We start from the raw sequence: 13,694 nt of genomic DNA, 5'->3' as shown, positions 1-13,694 counted from the left end.
AAATTCTAGATTAATGTACTGAATTTAAGAAAATTTATACTCATTTTTAGACTTTTTATACTTAAAATATCAAGGGCAATTAGGTAAGTATATTAGACTAGGGAGTGAAAACAAAATTTTTTTCAATGAGAAGTGCATGTAAAGTTGTGTTACCAATGGAGATTACATGCAAATTTACCCATCCTGATTTCTTCTCTTACCCCTCTTCCATGTTGAGCGGACTGACGGAGACACTAGAGTGAGCAAATCGCCTTAAAACGAGTGATCACGGCAAACGACTAGCACAACGAGTGATCCGAACGCTGTAGATAATAGGATCCTCTATTTCCTGCTAGATACTAGAATTACTAGGACCTCTTAGGTGTTCCTTAAACCTGCGGTTTCTAGATGAGAAAATAGCCAAACTGTTAACTGAGAACTTCCAATAATCTGCAAATAACTAACCAGGTGTTACAAGATTTGCTGAGACAGTCTTAAAACTTCGCTACAAAATAATTTGTTTAGAAGACGAGTGTTTTTTCAACTACATAGAAGGCGAACCCTGGAACAATTAGATGCATCAGGCTATCAAATCCAAAGAGCTTCATATCCAAGAGCTCCTGATTTCAAGAGCTCCTTTGATTTACTTTACTGGGAACCAAAACGAATCACTTGGATTACCGGCTCCTGGATTACGGATCTCCATGGATGTGCATCCTTCACCAAAAAGAGAGATAAAGATGAAGATGATGATGAAGTGACTCCTTGGCTGACATCAATAACCCACTTCACGATTCCTGCATAAAAAGCAGAGGCCATTCATAAATCTATGTTGCTTGAATAACAGAATGCAGAAACCATGTTATAAGGATTGTGAAAATCATAAAATATATTAACGAATTAAATAAATAAACATGGCATATCTGACATTTTATATAAGCTGCTAGTTGCTTTCTATAGGCATTAAAACAGGTGGCATTCTGAATCACACCGATGGTAAGGTGATTAAATGCTAGAAACATATTTATAAAATTTCTAAACTATCATAGATATGATAAGATAGGTGCATGCATACCCAGCTTCTGCAATATCCAAGCTTCATAAGTTGTTCCAGACATTAGATACCAAGATGCAATTTTGATAACTTTTCATTTCCCATCCACCCATTCTTATCAGTTGAAGGCCTCTTCCTTGTCGATCTCTGTCCCTTAACAGAGTTCTCTTCGTCTCCTGTAGGAGTCCAGGAGCTTTTCTGTTCGAAATATGGACTCTTAAACTTGAGTTTCAAGAACGGCTTCGTATCTGGGCAGGAACTCGAGGTAAACTTTGAGAGAGAAGTTCCACTGTGGCCCTTCTCAGACTTGTTAGATATATCCCTCCTTTTACTCTTCTGAATAATGTCTTCACTTTGTTCTATGGTTTCATTTTCTGAAGAAAGGCTTCTCTCATTCCTTTTCTTGCCCATTGATGGATTATGTTTTCTAGCATTAAGTTGACATTCATCAGGGAAACCACCATTAATTTTCTGGAGATTCTCATTGACTTTAGCTCTCTTTGCTGGACTGTTTTCTTTACTTCCAGGGTTTGAACTTCTCAAATGGTTGTCTGCATTACCGTCTGTGGTATCTCGTTGGACAGTATGATTATGGTCATCCTCGCTATCTGTCACCTTGTGCTTGATTGCATCATCACCACCTGCTTAGAAATTATGAAAAACAGCAGACTAATCAAGCTGAAGAAATGCATAAAAGACAAACACAACTCAAGGTCCATGTAGGCATCGTGAAAGCCATATTTCAATTATTATGCCGTAAAACACAGAAAGAAGGAAACAGCTATTTGCTTATGTATGCTCAGTGGAAATAAGAACAAAAATTATCACAATTTTAATTAATATGAAAATATGTCAAATTTATAACTGCATTAGAATAGTTCATGAGCTTCAAGTGTAGAAGATAAACAGAATGAACATAGAAAATTTACCAAAGTTAGTAATCAAGTCTTGATCCATATGACAGCTTGAGGTTTCAGATCTTGGGGAACTGGATGCAGGAATTTTGTTTTTTGAGCCAATGTGTATAACAAGCTTAGTACTTCTTGTTGTCTCCATCTCAATTGTACTTTTAGCAGAACATTCCTTAAAACGAAGACCTTGTGATTTGCTGCTCTTTATTTTGAGTTTAGGTAAGGCGGAGGATGAAATTATATCTGAACCACCATTTATGAAGGAGTTTATCTCACTGACGTTCTGATTTCTTAAACTTCTCTCTAGTGATGTCAACTCATTCTGTCCTTCAAGTTTAGGATCTTCTGTTTTACCATTTAACTTAATCTGATATCCCATTTTCTTTGCTTGCATCTTGTTTGAGACAATCTTCTCATGTTCTTTTGAAAATTTATCATTAATCCCTTTCAATGAGAACTTTAGGGATTTGATACTATCATTTTTATGTAGGATTGGACCAATTTGCTCATTATCCAAGTAAGGAAAGTTTGAATTTATTTCTTCCTTGGAAGGCAAGCCAGCAGCTTCCCTCAAACTTGCTATCAAATCACAATCAGCAATATCTCGCCTCTTCCAAAGTTCTTTCACTGCATCATCTATATTTGTGACCTGATCAACATAATCATAGCCGGGGACATAAGACTATTAAACCAAGCATGATAAAAGTAAAGTCTAGCAAACAACAGATAATACCTGGTAACAATCACCACGGCATGCAGCACATTGATATTGCAAATTTTGATCTGCTTGGAACTCCTGATACTTTTCATCACTGCATAACAAGGAAAAAGGAAATGCTAAAACATGAGTTCTCATTATCTAAGAAAAGAAAGGTCCTCCAACATGAGACATGGTGGTATGCACTGGACATTACACAAGTTTATGGTAAAATAAATTGCAAATCAGGAAAGTTGCCAAAAGCCTGGAACTCAATCACAATGATTAAATCATTCATTGCTCCATCTAGCTGTTTCAAAAATAGCAGCAACGATAAAGCCTACCTCTTGTTATTTGTATCAAAAACTAAGTTTATGGAAGGATTCACAATTAAGTGCTACTCATGAAAAATCCAAGATTGACAATACAAGATAAATACTATGTTATCTGAATGAAACATCTTGCAATTACTGATGTATATTCCAGTTAACATTCGTATCTCATTAAATGAAGCAAAAATAAAGGAGTTGATCAACAAGCAAGTCCAGATGTTTATTATATTGTTCATTTCATGTCAATATAAGGTTGATAAGATATGATCACAGAGGCCTTCATAGTAACCAGAAAAAATGGAGAAGCCCATATGAGAATCTTTCAAATAAGTGATGCTATGAAGAAACATATTACGAAAATGACTGGGTACATGTGTTGTTTATAAAGGCCTCAGCATGAGTCACTTACAGAGCTGGATATGATTATACAGTGAAGGACCCTCATTGCATCCATTTATTGCATAAAACTATACTGGTATAATTATTCAATGATTTGTTAATAAATTCTCCCAGTTAGTATCAGTTGATTAAATAAATTCTGCTAAACAAACAAGAAATATACTCGAGACAAATAAGATTTTTTGTATTCAACACAATCAAGAAGCATATTTTAAGTATCGCTAAATGAATATTCAAATTTCATTTATATAAATTGTATAAGTTGGTTATGTTGTTATATTTATTACTTATTGTTAAACGGTTGATGTAGATTTTGTTTATATTGATTACTTAGTATGATAGATTATATAGTAGACTAGATGCAACTCATTTTTTGACATTACTAAATTTTTATAATCAAACATGTTGATCAGAAATGTGTTTGCATACAACATACATATGTATGACATAGTGCATACAACAACATGTTAATTTGGTTGATGATACACCACTAAAGTTACATAGGAGCACACCTGATGCCATCACATAGGCAGTGGACCCATCTTTCACAAATATCACAGCAAACCATTGGTATAGTTTCAGAATCTCTGTAGACCTATAAATTAGTTACATCATTAAAATTGAGGTGACAAGAAATATATGTAAAAGTTAACACAAAAATTCACACAAATAGTATACAAGATAACAAAAATCCAAGAGCAAGGATAACAAATGGCATTGAAAGAACAAGTTAACAAAACCTCAAGAGTGGATAACATATATGAATAGACTGTATTAGTTAAAGCATACAGGATGAAGAAATAAACTAAAAGGAACAGATAATCATATAATTCCATCACTGAAGCAAATATTACAATTAACAGAACTTAGTTAAATATAATATCACACTTCTAAAACATTTTCAAGGACCATTACCGTAACGAGTCTAGAACTGTGTAAAAAAGGGGTAAGCATGCCGAAATCAAACACCTAAGGCTTCACACTTGAAATAGGAAAGCATATAATAAACTAGTATATAATTCTAAAGACCCTTTAAGTGACACATTTTTTGAAGGGGCATGTTCGTGTTTGGTGACCCAAATGCTACTGATCCCTGACACTAATCATGGTCCCAGATATTGTTTTACAAAAGCGACAAAAGCTTCAGATATTATTGCAGGTGATCTCCTGACATTAATCCCTCGGTATTAAACGTTCTTGAGTAAACACAGGTTTTTTCAACTAGATCCTGAAATTAAAAAGGTGAAATATCAGTTTTAATCCAGCTTTTCATTAACAATCAATCTGATTTGGTACCACTACAAAACCTGCCAAGAAATGAAAATTTTACTTAAAGTACAGCTTCAGAACATAGTGTGTCATCTAAAAACAAAACCACTACTTCCTTTATTTAAGATTATTTGCTACTATACTCATATCTTGTTAAGAAGGAAATATTTCAGTCTCCTGTTTATCTTTGACATGATCCAATTCCAAAGCATTTTTGCAGATAACGATAGCAAATAGGTACCAAATAAGGTAACATACATAATAGGACAAGCATGAAGCATTAGAAGAAGGTTATAGAAGGTCCAATGGCTGAAAGGTTTCAGTTAATGAATGTTAGCAAACGTACTACTAGAAAGCAGAAAATTCTTTCATAGTGCTGAAAGCCTTCACGAGAAAATCTGTAGTTCCTTATATAGGGACACATAGGTCCATCAGCCTACTTACTGCTAAGAATGTGCCCAGCTCAGATATCTGCCACACACACGAAATTTTTTTTGACAATTCCATCTAATGATTCAGAGATAACTGATTATGTCTTCCAAACAATGACATTATGACTATAGGTTCATCATCTTCAGAGAACCATGTTAGCCCAACTATTTACGATCAAGTATATAGATCTTATCCCTCCATTGAACTATAACCAAGGCTATATCAGTTTTTAATATTCAAATGTCTCTAAAATATTTTAATCATATTAATCAAAGTTTTTTGGGTCTTCCTCTGCCCTTTAAAAGTTAGACCTTTAATATTACTAATTCAACATGTCTAACTATAGAATTTATTAGTCTTTTTTAAATTTCTTTGAATGTTCACTCTGCCTTAACCTATTTTTTCTAATTTTATAATCTAGTACAGTTGCATTTAATTGCTCCCTAAAATAGTTTTATTTTTATTTTTTAATTTTTCTAGTAACATTGCATATTTATTTTAACATTATCATCTCTACTAAATTGACTCTCCATTTGTTGCTCCTAACTATCCAACAATCTATTCAATAAAGTAGGATCAGTTATATCATGGTTTTATTAAAAAAAATTATCTTTAAGCCTAAGGGGCACATGACAAATGCACAAAGTTCCTCTCCATATTTCAAGATTCAAATTTAAAATGATAATCCTAGTTAGCCTCATTGACTATCTATGGTGGTGACCGGTCCGGCCCCACAGAAGTTTCCCACCGGTCACCAGGGTAAATCGGGAAGTGCGCGCGGCGGCCAGCCCAGAAATCCAGCATCTTTTGGTTACGCCCCCCATTAAGAGGAAAAATTTCTGCAAATACGCCGTAGCTGGGGTTCAAACCATGGGTGCCTGGGTGACAACCTGGATGTCCTACCACGGCACCATGGCCCCGGGGACTCAAGATTCAAATTTAAGCTACTTATACTATCGTTAATTAGCATAATATTATTTGCAAATAACATATATTAATGAGATCTATCTTGATTGATAAGCTGTGTAAGTTCATCTAGTGCTAATTTAAAAAATATATAGTGATAGGAAAATAATTTCTTACATTCTCAGTAGCTCTAATACTAGTATTTGGATTATTATACATATCCTTAATTAATTTGATATATGTTAACAAAACTGGCATGTATACCCAAGTTCCTACCTTTCTCCATTAGCTGTCTTATTTAAATAAATAGGATATGTAATTGATCTTCCTGAACCAAATTGATTTTAAAAACAAAATTGTTTCACCCCTCATAATCTTTTTGTCCACTATGGCTATAGGTTGCAAGAGCATCATACTCAAAAGCACACTAAGACCCTGTGATTATAAATAAATGAAAGATAGGGAAAAAAACAGATAATAACAAAGTGTAAACATTAAGATCAATATGATTATTATATTGTACGACTAATAATTTCTAAGAGAAGTATTATATAAACATCATGGAAGAAAGTACCCATTTTTTTTCAAAGTAATGTGTTCAACAACAAAGGTACCTTTAGACAAATAGGACAGTAGTTTCCTTTCACAAACAATCTACCACAAGCATCACAGCAGGTATAGCCTAAAAACCACCTGTGTCACAACAGTATCACATGTTAACACAGGAAAAACGTTCCAACAGATCAGTGTCAGATGTGATTCAACAAAAAGGTATTGAAAACTATTCCAGGAACCTAAATCAAGAACAAATAACACCAAAAGCACCTTGTACTAGGACCACTTCCAGGTACACTGGAACCACAGCTGTGACACCTTGTATGTTTTGGACACAAATAAGGTCCACGACCAACATTCTGCAAATTCAGTTCTTGAACTATCATTCAAACACAGAAAACTATGAATTGAACATAAATCAGCACATAGCACACATACCTTGTGTGGTGGACGCTGACAATAACAGTGATAAGCACCGTCACATCTTTTACAATACATTAGTTTATTAGGATCACCAGTTCTTCTGCAAATCTGGTAAGTAAATGAAGAACAAGGTAATCAGAAGGCAACTGGCCTAATCAAACAAACAATTTGAAAAACACAAACATACAAGGGTAGAACTATCGGCCAACTGATTCTAACAAGTCGTTTATATTTAACTGTATGGTCTATCAAGTTAATCCCGTACAAGCAAGGAGGGAGTCAATCCCCTTGTTTATCAATCTGTGGGATTAACTTGTTAAACACAAACATATAAAACAATCTGCATACTGACTCTAACAAAACATTTTTTCCATTAAGTTAGGTCTAAAAGCTAATCCAATGCATGCAAGTATGAAGAGTCAAAGTGTGGGTTTCTTCTCATTAATATTATGCCAAAATTATATTCGTTGAATTAGCCAATGTTAGGCAACAATGACATGAAAGATCAAAATAGTTATGTAAGCATTTAGAAAATGAAAAATGGATGTGTAACAGAGTTGAAGGGACAACCATAACATGGATAGAACAATCAGAATTTTTCCTTAAGCAACAAGAGGCTTTTTCAAATACAGTCTTATTTAACATCAATGTCACCAATCAAAATTCACATATGTCATTGCATAAAAAACTAAAGGACAATGCACCAGAAAGCATAATAAGTGCAATAGACTAACATGAAGATATAATATCTGCAGCCTATAATACGTCACCATAGCACTAGATACTGATAAGGTCACAATGTGTAAGCTAGCAACATATAGTTAATTAGTTACCAATGGAACTTGCCCTGTTTATTAAACAAGAAATAGATAGACAACTGAATCGAGGTAACTTCTATCCATAATTCTTAGACTAAAAGACATCAAATGAAGTTTGAGTAAGAAGCTCAGGATACAGAGCATAAATGCTCATAAACTCATTCTTATTCTTGGCAAAAGCTTGACCTACCAACTAAGAGCAGGAAAAAGAAGTACCTCACAAATGCGACAAGAGGGGCAAGACCATGAACTCCAATCAAATAAATCTGCAGAATATTTTTAGATGTTAAAGAAATGAAGGCCAAATATTCCTAATGCAGCATGGAGTAGTGGATAAAAACCTCTATGCTCTGACAATGTTTTTAAGCAACTTCTGTGGTACTTCTTGTTGCATGATTTGCAAGACAGCATTTTCAAAGCTTTCTCAGTTCCCTCATGTTCCCCAGAAAAACATACACGGCACATGACCTTCACAGCCGAGTTGCCTTGATATTCTCCATCAAGGTTGTTAGCTGCTTCTGCTGGTGCCTCCTGGTATAGCAAAAGCAATCTTACCTATTAGGTTTTTCATATTAATTAGAAACAATAAATACACAAACAACTTAATGTGACATGAGCAATAATAAGGATTATGTAATGAAACTTTATCCTCTATAAGGATTATAATATTCACACCACAAACTTTTCCTCCTTGATATCCTAAACTCTTCCAAACTTTTAAATGCAAATCTCAAATGGAGCTGCAGTTTTACCTACTTAATTTTTTTTTTTAATTTTATCCCAGTTTATATAACGGTACAGACAAATTCATGATTCCTTAACTCTCAATAGCCAAATTTTCTCTAAACTGCCCAGTAACTTTTTCCCCTTGATTTCTTTATGTCATCAACATATGATGAAGTAGAGAAGATTGAAGCTCTATTTATTTAAATAAATTCTGAATAAATGAAATATAATAAGATCCAACTAACTGAAAAAATAGCAATTCCATTGTGTGTGAAGAATGTTAAAGAAATAATTACTAATACATTATTCAGACATGATAAAATCATTTAGGGAAATAAAGGTCAAGGTATAAACCATGCAATAAAGAAGTGAGGACACTGTAATCTTTTCGCCTAGCCTTCATATGTCTAATGTCGATCCCAATTGACCAAATTAGAAATATCTCCAAACATAAGAAACAAAAATGACGAATTATAATGAGAAAAGATAAGATTTAGATGCGTATAGCATATCAACAAAATTGAGGAATGATGAGCAACAATAAACAAACTTATTTTTTTTCAGTTCTAGTAACTGTTAGAGAAAACTTAAGCAAACATATATGCAAAACTCTCGAAGAACAAAAAGTTAGCGCAATTCTCAATTAACGAAACCAGTAAAGAAATCCAACTTTGCTTGAATCAAGCGACGAAATCTATCATCCCCAACTCAGATCGACAACTTACTGCTGCACCACCCGTCTCCAACCTCCGAACATAATCCTCCGCTGCCAAGGAAGCAGCCAGCGCCTGCCGCTGCAGCACCGCACGCTTAACCTCGTCGCCCGCGCCGGCATCATCCGCCGCCACGGATGGCGCGGCCACTGCAGGCGGCGCCACACGGGGGGCCCAGACCTGGACAACACCCTTCTCCCCCTCTTCTTCCTCCTCCTCCTCCACCTCCTCCTCCTCGGCGGCAGGGCGAACGGCCCATGGATCCCTCAAGAACTCCTCGAGCGCGTCGATCTCCGCAGCCAAAGCCTCGCGCCGCGGCGCAGAGTCGAATCCCAGATCGCAGTCGCAAATCCGGCGGCTGCAAGTCAAAAGCAAGGATTAGATCGAAAGGGCCAGCCAGAGAGAGGGCGAGAGCGCGACGTGGGGGAAGGGGGCGAGGGAGGAAAGAGAGCGGGGGTTACCAAGTGAGCGGACAAGCGATGTGGAACGCCATGGAATGGAACCCGACGCGGGGTTTAAATCGATCGATTTGAAACAAGGATTTTAGGAGGGCGGGTGGAAATTGAGCTTTAATAAAAAAATAATAATAAAGGGGGATTAAATTGTGAGAGATTTAGAAAGAGAGGGAGGGGTCGATTGGGGCGGTGCAGGCGAAGAGGGTCGGCGGCGAGAACCGATATATGATAACGTTATATTTATATTGCGGAGTATCACGATAGTTCGCGGTTGGTTCCGAACTATTGTCGCTCGGACTTCTTGAACACCATTGCTGAGAACCGTGGGCCCCGGTTTATTCTCCATTCAGCAGACTGGTAATATCTTGGGTAGTTTTAACGAGTAGATGGAACTGAAGGTTTGAGTGATGTGATTGGGTAGATGCGATGTTATTGTAGGGAATAAATCTGGACCGTCCATTGGGGGCGAATCGGGTAGTTACAGGGGGTTTATCTGAACCGTCGATTTGGCTATGATTCCGTGATCGTTAGATGTGAGGAGTGCATCTTGGCCGTTCATTGTAATGAATTCCCAGCGGAATTATCAGTAATATTGTAAGGAATTTTTTTAATAAATGACATTATCTTACTATTTTATTAGGGCATCAACCATGAATATTAAATGAGCATTCTAATATCCCAGGACATATCATCTGTACATGATATTTCTAACGTAATGATCAGAGGTCGATTCTTATAAATTGACGATCTGATATTTATTCCACCATGCATCTGACATATGTGTATCTATATATACTTCCCTCCATATCCATGGAGTTGACATTAGGGGGTCATTAATATAACGGATCTACATTAAATGAGCATTATAATATCTATTTAACACCCTTCTCAATTATAAGTGGGAGGGAGGGGAGGGATGAACACGTTCATCATCCCTCTAAACATCGTTCATCCGTCTATTTTTTATTTCTTTATTTTTTTAATGATAATATTATTGTTTAAAGACCATAAATTTATTTTTAAAAAAATAAGATTATTATTAAAAATAATAATAATAATTTAAATATTTTAAAATATATTTATTTAATATGATATAATTTTAAGATGATTATATAGATTGTGAGACACATAAATAATGAACGTTAATCTTAAAAGGAATATAGGGAAAAGTTAATCTTAAAAGGAATATAAGTGAAAGAAATATACTTTATAATGAATATGTAATAATGAACCTCATAATGAGTTGATGAGTGGTGAGTTGGGGAGACTCTTAAAGAATCTATCCTTACTAATTAACTTTGATAAAGCCTAAAATAAAATTATATTAATATCTATTTTTCTATTCACACTAAAAATAATTTTAAGATTTATTAATAATTTTTACAGACAATCAATCAGTAATTTAAAATTCGAGACTCCATCGTATTATTAGAAATTTTTTTCATTAATCAATGAAAGATCTAAAATTCGAAACTCAGTTACGCCATAAAATTCTTTTTAATCTCACATCTTAGAATTAATAACAATGTGAAAAGAGAAACTTCTACCAATATCTTGGGTCGGCAATATTAGAAAATATACTTTTCTTAACTTTTTAGTTCAAATCAAGTATGATATTAAGTTTTTATAAGAGAAAGTCTATTTGTGTCACCCTAATTATCCCACCTAGTATAAAGCACCTGGCTCACATCTTTTCCTCCTATTTATCATCTGGAGGAAAATAGAGAAAAAAATATTAAATTATCTTCCTCATATTTTTCTTCCTTGCTTGTTTGCTCACAAAATCACCACTGACAACCTCCTACGATATTCCATGGTTCATCTTATCGACCAACCAATGAATATCAATAACAACTGTCAGAACTTCTTCCAATTAATTCAGATCGAGTCCAAACTTTTCCATGAATATAGTTAAAATCTGATATCACTTTATTTTATGTCCAAGGGATAAGGTAATCAGCAGTCTTTTTCATCCAAATAGAAGATCCACATTGATGATTTAAAATAACAAGAGGAGAAAAAGAAGGAAAATGAAAAACTTGCAACTTCCAACACAATTTCTAGGCCCATTAGTTCACTACCAGTGGTGTTAGTAATCGAAACAAGCCAATAGGGAAATTGCTCCACAAGGTGGAGACATCTCAAGAAAACTTCGAATAACTCCAGGGAAAATGAGAAGACTGCAGTATACCAAATAAGACACAAAGAAACTTAAAAAAGGGCAATTATGTGGGAATCACAGTGGCAGTTTCTATACTAAGAATCACATACCCCATCCCTGATCAACACCATATATATGATCGTGGTGATGGTGGTGATGGTGTTGATGGTCATCGGTTGCTTCGTCAAACAATCTCTGAATGTGCTCTGGAATAGGCTCTTCTTTGATCTTCTTAGTAAGCTTCGGTAATGAGGACAAAAACTGAGAAATCAGACCTGATATTTCTTCTGGTACATCTTCCTACAATATTAGCATCATTTGAATATTAAGTTAAAGATCCAAAACACTAAACATAAACATCTATGCATAATTTCTAGAAGATATACAAGAATTTGCTAACGAGTGGATTCCTTGGGATGGTTTCTTAGGGAACCAAGCACCAATAAAAACGTTTCTGAGACAGAAAAATAGATACAATAAAGGAAACTAATTGAGTTAAAACAATTTGGTGGATGAACAATTATGTGAACTCCCATATCTCAAAACCTATGAAAGAGTAATACATTTAGTATAGATGCATGTCAAATTTAGTAATTCATGGATGACCAATATGACAACAACAAAAATTGATTTATCAAGTAAATCAATGACATATAAATTATTCTTTATTCATATGCTTAATATATAACATCTTCTTGCTCAATATCTGCTATTCATTATCAAACTTCAAGAATTCCAATGCTTTAACACCATTTTCTAGCCTCTTGAGCAAGGGTCATTTGAAAACAAGAAAATAAATCTGTGAATATTACTCTTAGCTAAACTTGATTGCTAGACCATGTGTCCACAAGTCCGTCAACCTTGTGATCCCCTTGATTCCAAAAACATTCTCCTGTTGTTCTTTGAGTAATTCTGGCTGTTTGAGATATCTAATCCTTTGACATTCTTGGTTATATAATTTATATCCAACCTTTGCCAATTTTGGCTGTCACAACCAGCTTGGGGTTGCTACTCTATGAAAGAGAAAGGTTTTCATTGAAAGGGAATTAAGAGTTGTTGGTCTAGGATAGTTCAGTATATAAGCTTCAGTGTTTGACCAATGGTTTCTGCCTCTGGATGACACCAAAAAGAAATTAAAAGCAGTTGTTTCAGGACAGTTCACTGTCTGACCAAAGGCTTCACAGACCAAGTTCAAGATGGCATGCCCTTGAAACTATCGTTCTCTTGCTATCTTAGTGACATAGGTCATTTTTCATAGAGTCACGTGAATTGAATGTCTCATAGTTCTGATTGTCAAATATCATATCCTTTAGTTCATTTTTGTTATAAACCTTGAGGCTTGTTCTACTTGGATGGAAACCTAAGCTAAGAGGAGATAGGAATGGGAAGGAGAGGGCAGAAGGAAAACAACACAAATATGTATATGGTCCATGATATATATACAATTTTATGATCCTTCCACTCTGTCTCACCCTTCTACTTTCTCTTTCCTTATAAACAAACTAAGCTGGCAAAACACTTTGGAGGATGGAGTGATAACATAGAAGATTATATTCACTTGGACGAAGAGGTTCACCGATTTTCCTTGGGAAAAAGATTAGGGACACAACTTGCAACAACTCCGTCATGTAGAACCAAATGGGTAGTCTCACCAATTGGTTGGATTTGCAATGATGAATGACCCCTACTGAGCTTGAGAACAGTTATATGTTCAGCCTCAATTGACTTAGTGTGTTTTCCCTCTAATTCACTGACTTATTCCAACAGTTATACATTAGGACTCAGTTGACTTATAGTGTGTTTTTCCTCAAAATCAATCTTATGACCATCGATCTTCAGGATTTAGGAAAATTGAAAAGTTTTT

General features: G+C 35.1%; 1 protein-coding gene across 2 annotated transcripts; it reads right to left on the bottom strand.

Moving 5' to 3' along the window:
* Positions 1 to 407: 407 nt before the first annotated feature.
* Positions 408 to 9,876, bottom strand: LOC122027012. Of its 2 annotated transcripts, none has more exons than XM_042585806.1 (12): positions 9,676 to 9,876; positions 9,227 to 9,572; positions 8,117 to 8,306; positions 7,992 to 8,041; positions 6,973 to 7,065; positions 6,805 to 6,893; positions 6,594 to 6,672; positions 3,885 to 3,967; positions 2,678 to 2,756; positions 1,963 to 2,593; positions 1,055 to 1,677; positions 408 to 776 (listed from the first exon to the last, which is right to left on the bottom strand). In XM_042585806.1, exons 1-11 carry the CDS (start codon positions 9,705 to 9,707, stop codon positions 1,097 to 1,099), a joined length of 2,253 nt encoding a protein of 750 aa, XP_042441740.1. In that variant the 5' UTR covers positions 9,708 to 9,876; the 3' UTR covers positions 408 to 776; positions 1,055 to 1,096. The 2 variants fall into 2 exon arrangements, with proteins under 2 accessions (XP_042441740.1, XP_042441741.1); XM_042585807.1 differs by having other exon boundaries at positions 1,055 to 1,674.
* Positions 9,877 to 13,694: the final 3,818 nt, after the last annotated feature.

This window comes from Zingiber officinale, chromosome 10A, assembly GCF_018446385.1.
Source record: "Zingiber officinale cultivar Zhangliang chromosome 10A, Zo_v1.1, whole genome shotgun sequence".
Lineage (NCBI taxonomy): Eukaryota > Viridiplantae > Streptophyta > Magnoliopsida > Zingiberales > Zingiberaceae > Zingiber > Zingiber officinale.
The sequence above is the reverse complement of the archived record's forward strand: the minus strand, read 5'-3'. Positions and strand labels throughout refer to the sequence as shown.